The sequence below is a fragment of the Convolutriloba macropyga genome, chromosome 8 (genome assembly GCF_964194025.1).
Source record: "Convolutriloba macropyga chromosome 8, txConMacr16.3, whole genome shotgun sequence".
Lineage (NCBI taxonomy): Eukaryota > Metazoa > Xenacoelomorpha > Acoela > Convolutidae > Convolutriloba > Convolutriloba macropyga.
In genome coordinates, this window is record NC_134475.1 from 9779092 (window position 1) to 9801698 (window position 22607).

Below are 22607 nucleotides of genomic sequence, written 5' to 3' on the forward strand. Positions count from 1 at the left end.
TTGCTCACAAAAATGACAACAAATAGAGACAACAAAAAATTCAATTGAACCTTGCGAGAAAACGCTGTCGCAGGCGTAAAATCATTTTTGGCCCTGAAAATATATTCAATTGAGCCTTCCTCAATTGACAAGACTCTGTTATAGGCCTTCTCAAAAATGAGAAGAGGTAAAAAGTAGACCAAAAAGAAAAAAAGGGGCAAAATTTATTGAAATATTTTTTCGAAAACAATTATTTTCAAAGTCATGAAAGCCAATAGCTACAGATTAAAAAAATAAATGGTTTCGTTTATTCATCCAAAAGAAGCACCTGAGACCTGTAGGAACTCAAAATATGGCCCTCGTCTACAAAAGAACCTTAAATACAGAGAGAAAAGAAAAATTATTCTTTGTGCGAAAATTATTCTTTGTTTATTTTTTGTGCAAAAAACCCGTGCCGAAGCCAGTAAATTGATAACGAATTCTTTTAAAAAAAGATTAGATTTTGTAACTTACACCTTCCCTCGGCCACAATTATGTTATATGTGACCTGTATTTAACGAGACTAGGAACCAAATAGACATAAAATGCGAAGTTAAACAACGTCAAAAGGAGTTTTTTCTATTTTTGAAAACAATTGTTTTCATAGTCATGAAAGCCATCAGCTATCAACTCAAATCAGAATACAAGCTCATTTTTTCCATCATAAAGTGCCAAGGAGTACTGTCAATATCCAGCTAATTTCATACTTTTACAAAGACAAAGTAAAAAAGACAGTTAAAGACACTCGTAACAGAAATCAATTAAATTCTTCGAGAAATGGATGTCCAAGCCGTTGAAACCATAATCTATGCCTATCAAGACTTTTACGTGCTCATTTGTGCCTTCTTTGAGCGCCAATAATTTAATTTGTGAACTGTCAATAATGTGGTAATGTGACAAAACGAGGAAAAAACGTGAAAAACTGGCCAGTACCTAAAAACCAAAAAAAATGTGAAATCTAGTAGTGTCAGAGCCAAAAAACCATAACCTAACTTATAATACAGCAAAAAAAATTGAATTTAATTCAACAGGGGAAGAGGAAGAAGAAGCATTTTTTCTTTGCTGACACTAAGCCAAAAGCTGACCAAATTAAGAGAAAAACAGTGGCAAATTCAGAAATCCACTGTTTAGTCAAAATAAAAGATTTTTACAAGTCAAAACGACCAAAAACTTTTGAGTACGGAAATAAGATACAATAAATTGGAATTGCTTAGGAAGCCATTTAGAACTATCAACAGTGGGCTGTGAAATGAATTGTTCTGTTCTTTAATTATCATAAAAAAACTCGATTTTATTTTTAAAAAAAGACCAACTGATTACAAACCGAATTATTTTTCGATCGTAAGAGTCCAAGATTGGGCCAAAACCAGCCCCGCTATTGTTGTTCGTCCATTTAGAACACTCAATTGTTTCGAATGCTTTAGATCTTTATAATTTTTTAGTTAAAAGATTAAAAATAAATGCTGCGTTTTTGATCATCATAGAGTAAAGTTAGCGAAAAACGGCAAATTTTTGTTTCTAGACTACTCTCAACGGAATTTGAACTTAGTCTAGCTCCCTTTGTAGTTTACAAAGATTGTGTTTGTGGTTTTCGGGGTATGCACTCCCGGCAAATTAAATCAAAATGGACTAATGAAGCCTTTTTCGGACAATTTTTGATTAAAAAGGCTGAATTTTGAAATACGTAGACAAAATTTTAGCCAGAACAATTAAATAAAAAAAGTCAACAATACTTTTTTGTCTCTAAAAACAAAATAAACAGTACAATTGTTAACATTTTTTACAATTCTTAGCAAAATTGACGAAATTTTAGGCAAAATTCCGGAAAATGTGATTAAAAACAACGGAAATTCTTCTATTTTTCACAAAACTTCAAACCTCGATAAATCCCTGTAAAATTCGAAATCCAAAATCATCTTTTAAATTTAATATGCTACGCTGGAGGGGTTTTTTAATGATACCACTCACAACTCTGTATGATGAATATATCGATCGGTCAAAATTGACTGAACAAAAAAACCCATTTGAGTACAAAAAAACCCATTTGAGTATATAGTTCCTCCCCCTCAAGAGGGTCGGAACAATAAATTGTTTCAATTCAAAGAAGGGTGGTTTTCGTAATAAGACGGAAGTCAATATAATTTATTCAGCTTTTAAAATTCCGTATCACGTTTCTTCCCTGTTTCTCATATAAATCGGGAAGCGTTTTGTCACATGTTACAAGCCATTTTCCACAAGCAATGCAATTTTTAGGACAATAAGACAAAACATTTCATTTATCATTTTCGCTATTGTTTCAGATAACTTTTCCAATATGTTATTCTTTTGCTGCACAAAAAAAAGTAAAGCTTAAAATGGAACCAGCCAAAATTAAAAACGTCTCTATGGTTTTTGCGCAACAATATAAACGGTCAATTTGTTTACCCTAACAAATCTTAGTTTGTCTTAAAATAGTTTAAAACCTTCTTTTTGTCATATGAGATCTAATCAGTATTCTAAAACTGTAACAATCCACAAAATTGATATGTTAGAACTCTTTTCAGTTGCAGTTAACACCCTGCGGGGCAAGAATCAGGCAAACTACAGTAAGAACTGGGAAAAATTTCGAATAAAACACTATTTTGCAACACACCATTTTGCAAAACCCACTAAATTGCAAATAGTTTTCTTGTAGGTTTTGTTATCATAACGTAATTATAATAAAAAATGGCAAATCTATTGACCATTTGGGCAACACCTTTTTGCTGTTAAAATAAATCTTCCTTCAATTTTTGTAGAAACGTTCTTGCGTCACTATTTTCTTTGAGTTCATTAACTTAGAAAAAAATCCAGTGATTTTTGTTTTTAGAAACTTGAGACTTCAGCTATATAGCAAACTTACTGGAGAAATGATATCTGAAGGAGCCAATTTGGTCATTTTAATCGGCGATTAAGGAAAATTTAAAAATTTTATAACATGTTGATACCTGTCCTTAGTTTTTTTTACAAAAAAATCACAAATGCTCTGTCCTTATTTTTAAATCAAATTTGATTGGTTTCAAAGCCCCAGTGCTAAGATGAAATAAATCAAACTCTAAGTTTATTTTTGTTCAGCCTGTTAAAATTTCAATCTTCATAAATTTTCTCTGCTATGAGAATGAGTTTATGAAGTTTATGGTAAATACACTATTCCCCGGGTCACTGATCATACAATATTTTTTGACTTCATACAGGGTCATATTTGATTTTATGTAGTCATACTAGGTCGTAATAGATTTGTTAGTACTAAAAGAAGGATCACACAAAAAATTATTTGATGCAAAGGATTATAAAGGTAAATAGTGATGTTCAGGAGCAACACATTAAGCCGTAATTAGCACTACGGTCGGTAATGAAGCAGAAAAATCCAATTTTTTGTAATCATACGAGGTCATATGTGATTTTTATGAATTTTTGATAGTCGTGCCATGTGCTTAAAAGGCTTGACAACCAATAGAAACTGCCAATTATGTAAAACTTTTGGTAATACGTGAAAACATAGGCAATCACAATTCAAACAAATCAACACCAGCAAGAACTCCTTTTAAGAAATTAGGTTTCAACAAAAACTACGACGCTTTTTATTACAGGTTTTTCTTTTTCGTTTTTGGTGATAGAATACGCTACGATTTTCCAACAGGGCTTTTTCATTGTCTTCCTTCAAAACCAGTATGCTTTCTTTGGTTTCATATTCGGATCATTTATGATTTCTTTGGTTTCGTTTTAGGATCAATTCGGATATTTATTTTTTCATACTAGGCTCATTTACGATTTCTTTGGTTTCATTATTGGATCATTTATGATTTTTTTGGTTTTAGTTAAGATCATATATGCGGCTTTGATAAGGTCTATACATATTTTTAACCGTTGATTCTTGCATTTGATGAATGGTTCATCAGTTATTTTATGAATTCATACAGGTTTCATATAAGACTTGGATTTCAGTCAGGGATCACCGGAGATCAAGGTATTGAGTATATTCAGTATGCAATCATTCGCGATTCTTGTGTGAAATAAAAGAAACTTCAAACCGGATCTTAAGAATTGAATAAAATCAATATTTCCTCTCTGTCATCTGCGATTGATGTAAGCCTTGTTCATTGCAAAAAACTGTATGTAACGTAAATTGAAATACAGCGACAAAATATTGTGCGTCTCACTTGCGTCCCAAAAAGACCAAAAGTCCCCCAAAACAGAAATTTTCTCCGCAGGGAAAAAATATTTCACATTCACTAACCTCTAGTGCAGTGCAGCAGTACCCATCACAACACTCTAGGCTCCCCGGGCACTCCCCACCCACGCACTCCTGCCCCAACTGCAATATCTGCTCCAGGGTGCAACAGGTGTAATCTGGACAACAATGAACATCATCATTGTTGTTGTCAACAGCTTGTGACTCACACTCAACTGAGGTCGAGGGTTGGGCAGTGTTAAGGGGTGACGGGTCCGAGCATTCTTGGGAAGAGGCAAGAGGGAATAGAGATGATATCGATAACAGCAATAAGAACAGCAATGAGGTCAATTTTGAACTCCAACCCAACTTTCGGAATTCTCTACCTGAAATTTAAGACATTGTTGTTACAGACAATAAATCTATGACCTGTTTCCTGTTCCCCGTGAACAACTTTTAGTTTTTGTAACCCTGCGTGGACAAAAGATAGTATAGCATGTCCCATAAAGTTGAGATAAAAGAATGTTCGAAAACCTCAAAAACCCAATTGAGCATCAATGTGGTCATTTGAATGTCAACGTTTTTTCCATTAAGCTTGTATTCGTCAATTTTTTTCTACAAGTATTAAATTTGAACTTTGACCTTTGAACTCTGCCCTGTGGCTTTTGCAATGTTCGCTTAGACCAACTTTATAGGACACGCTATACTTATAGCTCTCTTATAGTTGTATAAGTATGGTTATATTTTATAAGTAAATGTTTGCAGTATTTGAAATATGAGTCATACAAAAAACGCGCAATGGAAAATGGTATTACCCTTGAAAAAAAGTCTGGAAATAATACTTACAGCTTTTGTTGGCGAACAGTATATTTTTTACCATATTCTAAACTAAACGCACACAATTAAAATTTGTTTGTATAGCTCCAAACGTTTGAGCGCGATTTGGTTAAACACAAAAGAAACACGACGTACGTTTTAGTTTTTTTATCAAATACCAAAACCATCACTATACATACTGTACGCGCGGTGATGAATAAATATGCGTTTGAGCATTATGAGTGTTTTAATACGTGTATATTATATTTATCTATACAGTGATGTATAAGTAATACCTTTTATTTATTGGTTTTTTACTTTAGAATATAATTAACTGGACTATCGTTTGATTATATTTTCTACGCCAAGAGATTAGATCTGAATTGACAATCTGAAACTTGTACACGCCACTGTTTTACCAACAATCGTAGAAATTATATAAAATGAAGGTCATGCGTGATAATATTAAGATCGATGCCTAGTTTTCTAAACAGTAATTTTTGGCCACTTCAATTATATTAATAGAACGGGTTCGAATTTTTTGAAAGAAAAACCCAAAACTGCAAGTCAAAAACTAAAAATTCTCCTCGCCTGAAAAATTTGCTCTCAATTTGCTCGAGAGCTAATGATCATAATGTAAGCTAATGAGCTTGTCTCAATGATAACTTTTTCAGTAGTCATTTAAAATTTTCATAATAGTTTTTTTTCGAAAAAAATCAAATTCAAATTACTCGACTTGAGTATCTTCAAAATTTGGAACTTCATTATTATTTTCTCGACAGCTTTTTCTCAACAGCATTTTACCCTCTCCAATTAATCTCTAATTTTTTTATCGTGAAAAGGACTGTGTAATAGGATTATAGACAATTTGATTTTTAGGAACGATTTTACAAGTGCACTCTGTGTATAATATGCAAGATTATAGTGAATTTTTATAGCTCACAGCAAAAAGATAGAGACGAATTGTTTTTGACTTCGAATTGTTTTTTATGCGTGCTCAGTCTTAGCTGAGTTGTATTTGAACTCATGGATCTCACTGATATTTTTTAAGTATTCAGTTAAAGGTTTCATGATATTTTGTTCGAAAACAAAATTCAAATTCAAATTACTCTTCTTCAGTATTCTTAAAATCTGGAACTTCATTAGTATTTTCTTGACAGCATTTAGATCTTTACACCCTCACACTTAAAGTTCAATCTGATATGAGCAATATTAGATCCAGAATCCATATGCGTGTAATTTTATCCTTCCCAATCAATCTCTAAATTTTTGATCTTGAAATGGACCGTGTAATAGAATTATAGAAAATTTGATTTTCCGGATCGATTTTACAAGTAAACTTTGTGTATAATATGCAACATTATAGTGAATTTTTATAGCTCATAGCAAAAAGATAGAGACGAAATTCCTTGGCCAGCTAAACTCATATATCAACAAAATTTTAGTACCACACTAGAAAAAACGGAAAATTTCAGTAAATTACTGTAAAGCTGACCGTAAAACTTAATTGGTATGCATTTACTAAATTGTTGTACTGTTATGATGCTCATAGAATTTCACCAATTAAGAATCATTGCACTAAGATGAGAGGAGTTGTTTTTGTAAGTTTCAAATTTTTATTAATAGCATATCATTTTTTCTACAGGATCAAATGTAAAATAATAAAAACCTGGATCAAAATTACCCATTGGTTTTTTATTAGCTTTTATCAGTTCAGATTGAATCCATTCATGTCACTATTGCTAACGTGGTGAATAAACTTTAATGTAATTATTTATTTCCACTGATTTTGCTTAAAAATTTTTACCGGCACCGATTTACGGACCATGTTTAGTTGCTATCCAAGTAAAATTATACGAGCTGTTGATAGTATATTATTATGTCTCATAGCAGTAAAATTTCCGGGACAACGAGATGCACCATCCAAACAACTTTTGGTAATAGACAGAACCATCCAGACGATAATAAGCAATTGCCAGACTTAAGTTCGTTTTCCGCTTGTTCTTTTTTATCGTTCTCTTGAAGTGGCCGTGATCAGATCTATTACGACAATAATTCGCGAAAACAGATTTTTCTTGCTTTGACTTAGAATTGCTTTTATGTGTGCTCAATGCTAGCTCAGTTATATTTAAAGCTTGAGATCTCACTAACATCTTTTTTCAGTGGGCAGTTAAAAGTTCAATAATCTTAATTTCCAAAAAAAGTTAAGTTTAATTTACTCGTCTTGAATATTTTGAATATTTGGAACTTCATTATTAATTTCTGGGAAACATTTTGATCTTTGCTTCCTCACACTTAAAGTTGAATCTGATATGATAAATATAGGATCCAGAATTTATATGCGTGTAAGTTGAACCTCACCACTCAATCTCTAAATGCTCAATCTTGAAATGGACTGAGTAATAAAAATAAGACAATTTGATTTTCTAGAACAATTTAACAAGTACACTGTTATAGAAATAAGACAATTTGATTTTATAGAACATTTTCACAAGTACACTGTTATAATATGCGAGATCATAGTGAATTGTTATAGCTCATTGCAAAAATATTTTAAAAAACAACTTTCGCAAAAAAGGCGTCAGTTTAAATTTTATTTTGCGTTTCATTTTTACCTGTAGACGTCATTTCACTACTGTACCATATGAAATCATATATCATCAAATGTTTAGAAACATACTGGCAAAAAACTGAAATTTTCAATGACCTACTGTAAACCTGACCGTAAAACTAATATGGAATCCATTTATTAAAATTTTGTACTATTATGATGCGGATAAACTTCATCAATTATGACTCATTGCACTAAAGTGAGATGAGCTGCTTTTGTTAGTCTCATAGTTTTAGCACTAGGATAGAAAATTTTCTGCAGGATCAAATGTAAAACAAGCACATCCTGGATCAACATTGCCCATTGTTTTTGTTATCAGCTTTTATCAGTTCAGATTGAATCCATTGGTATCACTATTGCTAACGTGGTGAAGAAACTTTTTATGTATTTATTTGTTTCTCCTGCTTTTGCTTACAAACTTTACCGTCACTGATTCACCGACCAAGTTTAGTTGCCATCTAAGTGAAATCATTTGAGCTGTTGAAAACTTAATAATATGTCTCATAGCTTCAAGATTTCCAGGCCATTGAGTTCCACCATGAAAACAACTTCTGATAATATTCAGAGCCATCCGGACGATAATCAGCAATTGCCAGACTTAAGTCCGTTTTCCTATCGTTCTTTTGTATCTTTTTTTTGAAGTGGCCGTGATCAGATCTATTACAACAATAATCGGCGAAGACAGATTTTTCATGCTTTGACTTCGAATTGTTTTTTCTGTGTGCTCAATGCTAGCTCAGTTATATTCAAAACTTGAGATCTCACTAACAACTTTTATCAGTGGGTAGTTAAAAGTTAATAATTCTTTTTCCAAATAAAATTAAGCATACTTTAATCGTCTTGAATATTTTGAATATTTGGAACTTCATTATTAATATCTGGGAAACATTTTGATCTTTACACCCTCACGCTTAAAGTTGAATCTGATATGATAAATATAGGATCCAGAAATTATATGCGTGTAAGTTAAACCTCGCCAACCAATCTCTAAATGCTAAATCTTGAAATGGACTGTGTAATAGAAATAAGACAATTTGATTTTCTAGAACAATTTCACGAGTACACTGTTATAGAAAAAATACAATTTGATTTTCTAGAACATTTTCACAAGTACACTGTTATAATATGCGAGATCATAGTGAATTGTTATAGCTCATTGCAAAAATATTTTAAAAAACAACTTTCGCAAAAAAGGCGTCAGTTTAAATTTTATATTGCGTTTCATTTTTACCTGTAGACATCATTTCACTACTGTACCATATGAACTCATATATCATCAAATGTTTAGAAACATACTGGCAAAAAACTGAAATTTTCAATGACCTACTGTAAACTTGACCGTAAAACTAATATGGAATCCATTTATTAAAATGTTGTACTATTATGATGCGGATAAACTTCATCAATTATGACTCATCGCACTAAAGTGAGATGAGCTGCTTTTGTTAGTCTCATAGTTTTAGCACTAGGATAGAAAATTTTCTGCAGGATCAAATGTAAAACAAGCACATCCTGGATCAACATTGCCCATTGTTTTTGTTATCAGCTTTTATCAGTTCAGATTGAATCCATTGGTATCACTATTGCTAACGTGGTGAAGAAACTTTTTATGTATTTATTTGTTTCTCCTGCTTTTCCTTACAAACTTTACCGTCACTGATTCATCGACCAAGTTTAGTTGCCATCTAAGAAATCATTTGAGCTGTTGAAAACTTAATAATATGTCTCATAGCTTCAAGATTTCCAGGCCATTGAGTTCCACCATGAAAACAACTTCTGATAATAACCAGAGCCATCCGGACGATAATCAGCAGTTGCCAGACTTAAGCCCGTTTTCCTATCGTTCTTTTGTATCTTTTTTTTGAAGTGGCCGTGATCAGATCTATTACAACAATAATCGGCGAAGACAGATTTTTCATGTTTTGACTTCGAATTGTTTTTTCTGTGTGCTCAATGCTAGCTCAGTTATATTCAAAACGTGAGATCTCACTAACAACTTTTTTCAGTGGGTAGTTAAAAGTTAATAATTCTTTTTCCAAATAAAATTAAGCATACTTTAATCGTCTTGAATATTTTGAATATTTGGAACTTCATTATTAATATCTGGGAAACATTTTGATCTTTACACCCTCACGCTTAAAGTTGAATCTGATATGATAAATATAGGATCCAGAAATTATATGCGTGGAAGTTAAACCTCGCCAATCAATCTCTAAATGATTATACTTCAAATTAACTGTGTAAAAGAATTAAGACAATTTGATTTTCAAGAACATTTTCAGAAGTACACTCTGTGTATAATGTTCAAGATCATAGTGAACTTTTATAGCTCATTTCAAAAATATTATAGAATTCTTTTTTTGCAAAAAAAATCTAATTTTCAACTTTATGTTTTGTTTCATTTTTGCCTGTCGACGTCATTTCTCTACTGTACCATCTAAAATCATATATCATCAAATGTTTAGAAACATACTGGCAAAAAACTGAAATTTTCAGTAAATTACTGAAAACCTAACAGTAAAACTAAATTGGAATCCATTTGCTAAATTGTTGTACTAATATGATGCGAATAAACTTCATCATTCAAGACTCGTTGCACTAAAGTGAGATGGGTTGTTTGTCTTAGTTTCATAGTTATAGCACTAGGATATCATTTTTTTCTACAGGATCAAATCTAAAATAAGCAAATCCTCGATCAACATTGCCCATTGTTTTGTTATCAGCTTTTATCAGTTCAGATTGAATCCATTGGAATCACTATTGATAACGTGCTGAAGACAATTTTTATTTATTTATTTGTTTCTCCTGCTTTTGCTTACAATCTTTACCGTCAGTGATTCACGGACCATGTTTAGTTGCCATCTAAGTGAAATCAAATGAGCTGTTGAAAATATAATAATATGTCTCAGAGCTTCAAGTTTTCCAAGCTATTGAGTTCCAGCATGAAAATAACTTTTGATAATAATCAAAGCCATCCAGACGTTAATCAGCAATTGCAAGACTTAAGATCGTTTACCGCTCGTTCCTTTGTATCTTTCTTTTGAAGTGGCCGTGATCAGATCTATTACGACAATAACCGGCGAAGACAGATTTTTCATGCTTTGACTTCTAATTGTTTTTTCTGTATGCTCAATGCAAGCTCAGTTATATTTAAAACTTGATATCTCACTAACAACTCTTTTCAGTGGGTAGTTAAAAGTTTAATAATTTTTTTTCCAAATAAAATAAGGTTTACTTTACTCGTCTTGAATATTTTGAATATTTGGATTTTCATTAGTAATTTCTGGGAAACATTTTGATCTGTACACCCTCCCGCTTAAAGTTGAATCTGATATGATAAATATAGGATCCAGAAATTATATGCGTGTAAGTTGAACCTCACCACTCAATCTCTAAATGCTCAATCTTGAAATGGACTGAGTAATAAAAATAAGACAATTTGATTTTCTAGAACAATTTAACAAGTACACTGTTATAGAAATAAGACAATTTGATTTTATAGAACATTTTCACAAGTACACTCTGTGTATAATGTTCAAGATCATAGTGAACTTTTATAGCTCAAGGCAAAAATATTATAAAATATAGGATTTGATAAATATAGGATCCAGAAATTATATGCGTGTAAGTAGAACCTCACCAATCAATCTCTAAATGTTTAATCTTCAAATGAACTGTGTAATAGAATTAAGACAATTTGATTTTCTAGAACAATTTCACAAGTACACTCTGTGTATAATGTTCAAGATCATAGTGAACTTTTATAGCTCAAGGCAAAAATATTATAAAATATAGGATATGATAAATATAGGATCCAGAAATTATATGCGTGTAAGTAGAACCTCACCAATCAATCTCTAAATGTTTAATCTTCAAATGAACTGTGTAATAGAATTAAGACAATTTGATTTTCTAGAACAATTTCACAAGCACACTCTGTGTATAATGTTCAAGATCATAGTGAACTTTTATAGCTCAAGGCGAAAATATTATAAATTTTTTTTCGCAAAAAAATTGTAAGTTTAAACTTTATTTTTCGCTTCATTTTTGCCTGTAGACGTCATTTAACTAATGTACCATCTTAACTCATATATCATCAAATGTTTAGAAACATACTGGTAAAAAATTGAAATTTTCAATGACCTACTGTAAACCTGACCGTAAAACTAATTTGGAATCCATTTATTAAACTGTTGTACTATTATGATGCGGATAAATTTCATCAATTATGACTCATCGCACTAAAGTGAGATGAGCTGCTTTTGTTAGTCTCAAGGTTTTAACACTAGGATATAAAATTTTCTGCAGGATCAAATGTAAAACAAGCACATCCTGAAACAACATTGCCCATTGTTTTTGTTATCAGCTTTTATCAGTTCAGATTGAATCCATTGGTATCACTATTGCTAACGTGGTGAAGACACTTTTTATATATTTATTTGTTTCTCCTGCTTTTGCTTACAATCTTTACCGTCACTGATTCACGGACCATGTTTGGTTGCCATTTAAGTGAAATCAAATGAGCTGTTATAAATATAATAATATGTCTCATAGCTTCAAGATTTCCAGGCCACTGAGTTACACCATGAGAACAACTTTTGATAACAATTAGAGCCATCCAGACTTTAATCAGCAATTGCTAGACTTAAGCTCGTTTTCCGCTCGTTCTTTTGTATTTTTTTTGAAGTGGGCGTGATCAGATCTATTACGACAATAATCGGCAAAGACAGATTTTTCATGCTTTGACTTCGAATTGTTTTTTCTGAGTGCTCAATGCTAGCTCAGTTATATTCAAAACTTGAGATCTCACTAACAACTTTTTTCAGTGGGTAGTTAAAAGCTTAATAATTTTTTTCCGAATAAAAATAAGTTTACTTTACTCGTCTAAAACATTTTGAATATTTAGAACTTCATTAGTAATTTCTCGGAAAATTTTGATCTTTACACCCTCAAACTTAAAGTTGAATCTGATATGATAAATATAGGATCCAGAAATTATATGCGTGTAAGCAGAACCTCGCCAATCAGTCTCTAATTGTTTAATATTCAAATGAACTGTGTAAAAGAATTAAGACAATTTGATTTTTCCAGAACAATTTCACAAGTACACTCTGTGTATATTGTTCAAGATCAAAGTGAATTTTTATAGCTCCTATGCTATAAAATTTTTATTGCTATTCCAACTACGATTAAAATTTTTATTGCAAACAAATTGTAAGTTTATTAGTAAAAATTACAACTTTATTTTTCGTTTCATTTTTGCCTGTAGACGTCATTTCACTACTGTACCATCTAAACTCATATATCATCAAATGTTTAGAAACATACTGGCAAAAAACTGAAATTTTCAGTAAATTACTGAAAACCTAACAGTAAAACTAAATTGCAATCCATTTGCTAAATTGTTGTACTATTATGATGCGGATAAACCTCATCAATTAAGACTCATTGCACTAAAGTGATATGGGTTGTTTTTGTTAGTTTCAAATTTATAGCACTAGGATATCAATTTTTTCTACAGGATCAAATCTAAAATAAGCAAATCCTGGATCAACATTGCCCATTGTTTTTGTTATCAGCTTCTATCAGTTCATATTGAATCCATTGGAATCACTATTGCTAACGTGGTGAAGACACTTTTTATATATTTATTAGTTTCTCCTGCTTTTGCTTACAATCTTTACCGTCACTGATTCACGGACCATGTTTAGTTGCCATCTAAGTGAAATCAAATGAGCTGTCAAAAATATAATAATATGTCTCATAGCTTCAAGATTTCCAGGCTATTGAGTTCCAGCTTGAAAACAACTTTTGATAATATTCAGAGCCCTCCAGACAATAATCAGCAATTGCCAGACTTAAATACGATAATAATTCGACAATAATTCGCGAAAATAGATTTTTCTTGCTTTTACTTAGAATTGTTTTTTATGTGTGCTCAATGCTAGCTCAGTTATATTTAAAACTTGAGATCTCACTAACAACTTTTTTCAGTGGGCAGTTAAAAGTTTAATAATTTTTTTCCAAAGAAAATTAAGTTTATCTTACTCGTCTTGAATATTTTGAATATTCGGAACTTCATTAGTAATTTCTCGGAAACATTTTGATCTTTACACCCTCACACTTAAAATTGAATCTGATATGATAAATTTAGGATCCAGAAATTATATGCGTGTAAGTAGAACCTCACCAATCAATCTCTAATTGTTCAATCTTCAAATGAACTGTGTAATAGAATTAAGACAATTTGATTTTCTAGAACAATTTCACAATTACACTCTGTGTATTATGTTCAAGATCATAGTAAACATTCATAGCTCATTGCAAAAATATTATAAAATTTTTTTTATTTTAAACTTTAATTTAAACTTTTTTATTTTAAAATTTATTTTGAAAAGTTTAAACTTTCTAATAAAAATTTTTTTGCAAAGAAAATTGTAAGTTTAAACTTTATTTTTCGTTTCATTTTTGCCTGTAGACGTGATTTCACTCCTGTAACATCTAAAACTCATATAACAACAAATGTTTAGAAAAAAGCTGGCGAAAAACTAAAATTTCCAGTAAATTTTTGTAAACCTGACCGTAAAACTAAATTCGTATCCATTTACTAAATTGATGTACTATTATGATGCGGATAAACTTCATCAAATACGACTCATTGCACTAAAGTGAGATGAGCTGCTTTTGTTAGTTTCAAAGCTTTAGCACTAGGATTACATTTTTCCTACAGGATCAAATGTAAAATAGGCAAATCCTGGATCAACATTGCCCATTGTTTTTTGTTATCAGGTTTCATCAGTTCAATTTGAATCCATTGGTATCACTATTGCTAATGTGGTGAATGAACTTTAATGTAATTATTTAATTCTACTGGTTTTGCTTACAAATTTTTACTGGCACCGATTTACGGACCATTGTTAGTTGCTATCTTAGTAAAATTATATGAACTGTTGAGAGTATATTATGTCTCATAGCTTCAAAATTTCCAAGACATCAAGGTGCACCATACAAACAACTTTTGGTAATAATCAGACCCATCCAGACAATAAGCAATTGCCTAAATTATGTTAGTTTTCTGTTCGTTCTTTTTTATCGTTCTTTTGAAGTGGCCGTGATCTGATCTATTACAAAAATATAAGTTAAGATAGGATTTTTATGCTTTGACATCGAATTGAATTTTTGACGTGCTCAATCTTAACTCAGTTGTATCTAAACTTAGAGATCTCACTGATAATTTTTCAGTAGTCATTTAACAGTTTCATCAAATTTTTTTTCAAAGTTTTTTTCTCGCCTTTTTCTCGAATTTTTTTTCTCCTCTTGAATAATTTGAGATTTTGAAACTTCATTAGTATTTTACCAACAGCTTTTAAATCTTACAGTTTACAATCTGATATGAGAAATAGTAGATCCAGAATGCATGTGCGTGTAATTCGACCGTCCCCAATCAATGTGTAAGTGTTCGATCTTGAAACGGACTGCGTTATAGAATTAGACCCCATCTTTTTCCCATAACGGTTTTACAGGTACACTTTGTGCATAATATGCTAGATTATAGTGAATTTTTATAGCTTAGTGCAAAAATATAGAAAAAAAAACATTGCAAAGAAGCTCGTAAATTTAAACTTTATTTTTCATTTCTTTCTTGCATGTAGGTGCGATTTTACTCCTGTACCAGCTGAACCCATGTTTCGACAAAATTGTAGATTCAAAAATAAACTGGTATCCATTTACTAAATTATTGCACTATTATGATGCGGAAAAATAGGACTCACCAAATAGGACTCATTGTACTAAAACGAGATGAGTTGTTTTTGTGATTTTCGAAGTTTTAGTAACAGCATATCACTTTTTCTTCAGGATCAAATAGAAAAATCAAATCCTGAATAAAAATGGCCATTTGTTCCTATGACCCATTGGTTTTATTATTAGCTTTTGTCAGTTCAATTTGAATCCAACGTTATCACTATTGCTAACGTGATGCAGAAACCTTTAATCTATTTGTTTTTTTCTACTGCTTTTGCTTACAAATTCTAGCGTCACTGATTTACGGACCATGTTTATTTGCCCTCTAAGTGAAGTTATATGAGCTGTTGGAAGTATAGTATTGTGTCTCATAGCTTCAAGATCTCCAAGTCATTGAGGTGCACCATCAAAACAACTTTTGATATTAATCAGAGCCATCCAGACGTTAATCAGCAATTGGCAGACTTAAGACCGTTTTCCGCGCGTTCTTTTGGTGTTTTTCTTTTGAAGTGACCGTGATCAGATCTATTACGAGAATAATCGGCGAAGACAGATTTTTCATGCTTTGACTTCGAATTGTTTTTTCTGTGTGCTCAATGCTAGCTCAGTTATATTTAAAACTTGAGATCTCACTAACAAGTTTTTTTCAGTGGGCAGTTAAAAGATTAATAACTTTTTCCCAAATAAAATTAAGTTTACTTTACTCGTCTTGAATATTTTGATTTTTTGGAACCTCATTAGTAATTTCTCGGAAACATTTTGATCTTTACACCCTCACACTTAAAGTTTGAATCTGATATGATAAATATAGGATCCAGAAATTATATGCGTGTAAGTAGAACCTCACCAATCAATCTCTAAATGTTTAGTCTTCAAATGAACTGTGTAATAGAATTAAGACAATTTGATTTTCTAGAACAATTTCACAAGTACACTCTGTGTATAATGTTCAAGATCATAGTGAACTTTTATAGCTCAAGGCAAAAATATTATAAAATATAGGATATGATAAATATAGGATCCAGAAATTATATGCGTGTAAGTAGAACCTCACCAATCAATCTCTAAATGTTTAATCTTCAAATGAACTGTGTAATAGAATTAAGACAATTTGATTTTCTAGAACAATTTCACAAGTACACTCTGTGTATAATGTTCAAGATCATAGTGAACTTTTATAGCTCAAGGCAAAAATATTATAAAATATAGGATATGATAAATATAGGATCCAGAAATTATATGCGTGTAAGTAGAACCTCACCAATCAATCTCTAAATGTTTAATCTTCAAATGAACTGTGTAATAGAATTAAGACAATTTGATTTTCTAGAACAATTTCACAAGTACACTCTGTGTATAATGTTCAAGATCATAGTGAACTTTTATAGCTCAAGGCGAAAATATTATAAATTTTTTTTTGCAAAAAAAATTGTAAGTTTAAACTTTATTTTTCGCTTCATTTTTGCCTGTCGACGTCATTTCACTACTGTACCATCTAAACTCATATATCAACAAATGTTTAGAAAGATACTGGTGAAAAATCGAAATTTTCAGTAAATTACTGTAAACCTGAACGTAAACCTGGAAATCATTTATTAAATTTTTGTACTATTATGATGCGGATAAACTTCATCAATTAAGACTCATTGCATTAACGTGAGGGGAGTTGCTTTCGTTAGTTTCAATACTTTAGCACTAGGATATCAATTTTTCTACAGGGTCAAATGTAAAATAATCAAATCCTGGATCAAAATTGCCCATTGTTTTTTAACAGCTTTTATCTGTTCAGATTGAATCCACTGGTTTCACTATTGCTAACGTGGTGAAGAAACGTTTTATATAATTATTTATTTCTACCACTTTTCCTTAGAAACTTTACCGTCACTGATTTACGGACCACGTTTAGTTGCCATCTAAGTGAAATCATATATAAGGCTTTTCCTTAGAAATACTTTTCCTTAGAAACTTTACCGTCACTGATTTACGGACCACGTTTAGTTGCCATCTAAGTGAAATCATACATAAGTGAAATCATATATGGTAAAGATAGGATTTTTATGCTTTGACATCTAATTGTATTTTTTTACCAATCTTAGCTCAGTTGCATCCAAACTTGGGAATCAAAACTTAGAAATCTAAACTTAGGTATAAAAGTTCGAATTACTCGTCTTGAACAATTTGAAATTTTTAGAAATTCACTGGTATTTTTTCGGCAGCATTTTGTTTTTTACACCCTCAATCTTAAAGTTGAATCTGATATGATAAATATTGGATCCAGGAATTATATGCGTAAGTTGAACCTCCCCAATCAATCTCTAAATGTTTGATCTCGAAATGGACTGGGTAATAGGATTAATTATAGACAACTTTATTTTCTAGTATAAATTCACATGTACACTCTGTGTATATTATGTGAGATCCTATTGAATTTTTACAGCTCATTGCAAAAATTTTTTAATTCTATTGAAAAAAAACTCGTAAATTTAAACTTTATTTTTCGTTTCATTTTTTCCTGTAGACTTGACTACACTCCTGTACAATCTAAACTCATACATCAACAAATGTTTAGAAGCATACTGGCAAAAAACTGAGATTTTCAGTAAATTACTCTAACTCGACTCTGAAACTAAACCGTATCCATTTACTATATTGCTGTACTATTATGATGCGGATAAAATTTCACCAATTAGGACTCATTGCACTAAAATAATATGAGTTGCTTTTGTGTTTTTCAAAATTTGAAAATATAGTATTGTCTCATAGTATCTAGTTTTCCCGGCCATCGATGTGCACCATCAAAACAAATTTCGAAAACAATTAGACCCATCCAGACGATAATCAGCAATTGCCACATTTATGTTCGTTTTCTGTTCGATCTTTTTATCGTTCTTTTGAAGTGACCGTGATCTGATCTATTACGACGATAATAGGTAAAAGTAGGATTTTTATGCCTTGACTTCGAATAGTTTTTAATGCGTGCTCAATCTTAGCTCAGTTGTATTTAAACTTAGAGACCTCACTGATAACTTCAGTTAAAAGTTTCATAGGTTTTTTGTCAAAAAAAAACTAAAGTCAAAATACTCGTCCCGAATTATTTGAAAATTTGGAACTCCATTAGTATTTTATCGCCAGCATTTAGATTTTTACATCTTTACAATTAAAGGTGAATCTGATATGAGAAATATTGGATCCAAAATTGATATGCATGTAATTTTACCCTCCCCGAAAAAGCTCAAGCTCTAAATATTTGATCTTATAATGTACTACAGACTATTTTAATTATAGACATGAAATGATCTTAAAATGGATTATAGACAACTTTATTTTCCAGAATGATTTTACAAGTACATTCTGTGTATAATATGCGAGATCATAGGGAATTGTTATAGTTCAATGCAAAAATATAGGAAAAAACTCCATTGCCCAAAAGCTCGTAAATTTAAACTTTTTTCATTTGCATTTCCCAGCATGTAGATGTGAATTCACTCCTGTGCCAGCTAAACTCATATTTCAACAAAAGTGTGGAACCATGCTGGAAGTTACAGTAGAAGACTGAAAAACTGACTGTAAAATTAAAGTGGTATCCATTTACTATAATTTTGTACTATTATGATGCGGAAGTTTCACCAATTAAGACTCGTTGCAATAAAATGAGAATTTTGTTAGTTTCAAAGTTTTAGTAAAAGCATATCATTTTTTCTACAGGAACAAATGTAAAACAATCAAATCCTGAATCAAAATTGCTCATTGGTTTTATTATCAGCTTTTATCTGTTTGGTTCGAATACATTGGTACCACTATTGCTAACGTGGTGGAGAAACCTTTAAAGAATTTATTTATTTCTACTGATTTTGCATACAAATTTTCACCGTCACTGATTTACGGACCAAGTTTATTTGCCATCCAAGTAAAATTATCTGGTGAAAATATAACAATATCTCATAGTTTCAAGAATTCCAGGCCATTGAAGTGCACCATCAAAAGCAGCTTTCGATAACAATCAGAACCATCCAGACGATAGTCAGCAATTGCCACACTTAAGTTCGTTTTCTGTTCGTTCTTTTCTATCGTTCGTTTGAAGTGACCGCGATCTGATCTATTACCACGATAATAGGTAAAGGTAGGATTTTTATGCTGTGACTTCTAAATGTTTTTTATGCGTGCTCAATCTTAGCTCAGTTGTATTTAAACTTAGAGATCTCACTGATAACCTAAGTTAAAAGTTTCATAGTTTTCTTTGTCAAAAAAGCTATATTCAAAATACCCGTCTTGAATTGTTTGAAATTTTGGATCTTCATTAGTATTTTCTCGATAGCATTTAGATTTTTACATCTTTTCAATTAAAGGTGAATCTGATATGAGAAAAATTGGATCCAGAATTGATATGCGTGTAATTGTACCCTCCCCGATCAAGCTCTAAAAATTTTATCTTGAAATCGACTGCGTTATAGTATTATAGACAATTTTATTTTCCAGAACGATTTTACAAGTACACTCTGTGTATAATACGCAAGATCAAAGGGAAATGTTTTAGCGCAATGCAAAAATATAGAAAAAACCACCATTGCACAAAAGCTCGCAAATTTAAACATTTTTCATTTCTCAGCATGTAGATGTGAATTCAGTCCTGTACCAGGTAAGCCCATATTTCAACAAAAGTATGGAAACATGCTGGATGTTACAGTAAAGTATTGTAAAACTGACTCTAAAAATAAATTGTATCCATTTACTATAATTTTGTACTATTATGATGCGGAAGTTTCACCAATTAAGACTCGTTGCACTAAAATGAGAAGAGTTATCTTATTATTTTCAAAGTTTTAGTAAAAGCATATCATTTTTTCTACAGGAACAAATGTAAAACAACCAAATCCTGAATCAAAATTGCTCATTGATTTTATTATCAGCTTTTATCTGGTTGGTTCGAATACATTGGTATCACTATTGCTAACGTGGTGGAGAAACCTTTAAAGTATTTATTTATTTCTACTGATTTTGCATACAAATTTTTACCGTCACCGATTTAGGGACCAAGTTTATTTGCCATCCAAGTAAAATTATCTGGTGAAAATATAACAGTATCTCATAGCTTCAAGATTTCCAGGCCATTAAAGTGCACCATCAAAAGCAACTTTCGATAATCATCAGAACCATCAAAACAATAGTTAGCAATTGTCACACTTAAGTTCGTTTTCTGTTCGTTCTTTTCTATCGTTCGTTTGAAGTGACCGCGATCTGATCTATTACCACGATAATAGGTAAAGGTAGGATTTTTATGCTGTGACTTCTAATTGTTTTTTATGCGTGCTCAATTTTAGCTCAGTTGTATTTAAATTTAGAGATCTCACTGATAACTTTAGTTAAAATTTCATAGTTTTCTTTGTCAAAAAAGCTAAATTTAGAATACTCGTCTTGAATTATTTGAAATTTTGGAACTTCATTAGTATTTTCTCGCCAGCATTTAGATTTTTACATCCTTTCAATTCAATGTGAATCTGATATGAGAAATATTGGATCCAAAATTGATATGCGTGTAATTTTACCCTCCCCGATCAGGCTCAAGCTCTAAATATTTGATCTTGAAATGTACTACAGACTATTTTATTTAAAGACATGAAATGATCTTGAATTGGATTATAGACAATTTTACTTTCTAGAACGATTTTACAAGTACACTCTGTGTATAATATGCGAGATCATAGGGAATTGTTATAGTTCAATAGGAAAAAACTCCACTGCACAAAAGCTCGTAAATTTAAACTATTTTCATTTTCATTTCTCAGCATATAGAAGTGAATTCACTCCTTTACCAGCTAAACTCATATTTCAACAAAACTGTGGAACCATGCTGGAAGTTACAGCAAAAGATTGTAAAACTGACTGTAAAATTAAAGGAGTATCCACTTTAATTAACTATAATTTTGTACTATTATGATGCGGACGTTTCACCAATTAAGACTCTTTGCACTAAAATGAGATGAGTGGCTTTTGTTAGTTTCAAAATTTTACTCAAGCCCTAAATGTTTGACCTTGAAATGGACTGCATTATAGGATTATAGACCATTTTATTTTCCAGAACAATTTTACAAGTACACTCTGTGTATAATACGCAAGATCATAGGTAAATGTTTTAGCGCAATGCAAAAATATAAAAAAAACCACCATTGCACAAAAGCTCGCAAATTTAAACATTTTTCATTTCTCAGCATGTAGATGTGAATTCAGTCCTGTACCAGCTAAGCCCATATTTCAACAAAAGTATGGAAACATGCTGGATGTTACAGTAAAGTACTGTAAAATTGACTGTAAAATTAAATTGTATCCATTTACTATAATTTTGTACTATTATGATGCGGAAGTTTCACCAATTAAGACTCGTTGCACTAAAATCAGAAGAGTTATCTTGTTATTTTCAAAGTTTTAGTAAAAGCATATCATTTTTTCTACAGGAACAAATGTAAAACAACCAAATCCTGAATCAAAATCGTTCTTTTTATCGTTCTTTTGAGGTGACCGTGATCTGATCTTTTACGACGATAATAGGTAAAAGTAGGATTTTTATGCCGTGACTTCGAATAGTTTTTTATGCGTGCTCAATCTTAGCTCAGTTGTATTTAAACTTAGAGACCTCAATGATAACTTCAGTTAAAAGTTTCATAGTTTTTTTGTCAAGAAAAAAACTAAATTCAAAATACTCGTGTCGAATTATTTGAAAATTTGGAACTTAATTAGCATTTTATCGCCAGCATTTAGATTTTTACATCTTTACAATTAAAGGTGAATCTGATATGAGAAATATTGGATCCAAAATTGATATGCGTGTAATTTTACCCTCCCCGAAAAAGCCCAAGCTCTAAATATTTGATCTTATAATGTACTACAGACTATTTTATTTATAGACATGAAATGATCTTGAAATGGATTATAGACAATTTTATTTTCCAGAATGATTTTACAAGTACACTCTGTGTATAATATGCGAAATCATAGGGATTTGTTATAGCTCAATGCAAAATATAGAAAATAAACTTCATTGCACAAATGCCCGAAAATTTAAACTTTTTTCATATCTCAGCATGTAGATGTGAATTCACTCCTGTACCTGCTAAACTCATATTTAACAAAAGAGTGGAACCATGCTGGAAATTACAGTAAAGGACAGTAAAACTTATTATAAAATTAAATTGGTACCCATTTACTTTAATTTTGTACTATTATGATGCGGAAGTT

General features: G+C 31.3%; 1 protein-coding gene across 1 annotated transcript in view; it reads right to left on the bottom strand.

The window, feature by feature from the left end:
* LOC142343913 (uncharacterized) overlaps positions 1–5196 on the bottom strand; it is a 37146-nt gene extending 31950 nt beyond the window's left edge. Inside the window, exons 1-2 of the mRNA XM_075395303.1 lie at positions 5054–5196; positions 4274–4593 (exon numbers count right to left, since the gene is read on the bottom strand). Of these exons, the coding sequence (XP_075251418.1) occupies positions 4274–4593; positions 5054–5087 (354 nt within the window). The 5' untranslated portion in view covers positions 5088–5196. The remainder of the gene's footprint in view (positions 1–4273; positions 4594–5053) is intronic.
* Positions 5197–22607: the final 17411 nt, after the last annotated feature.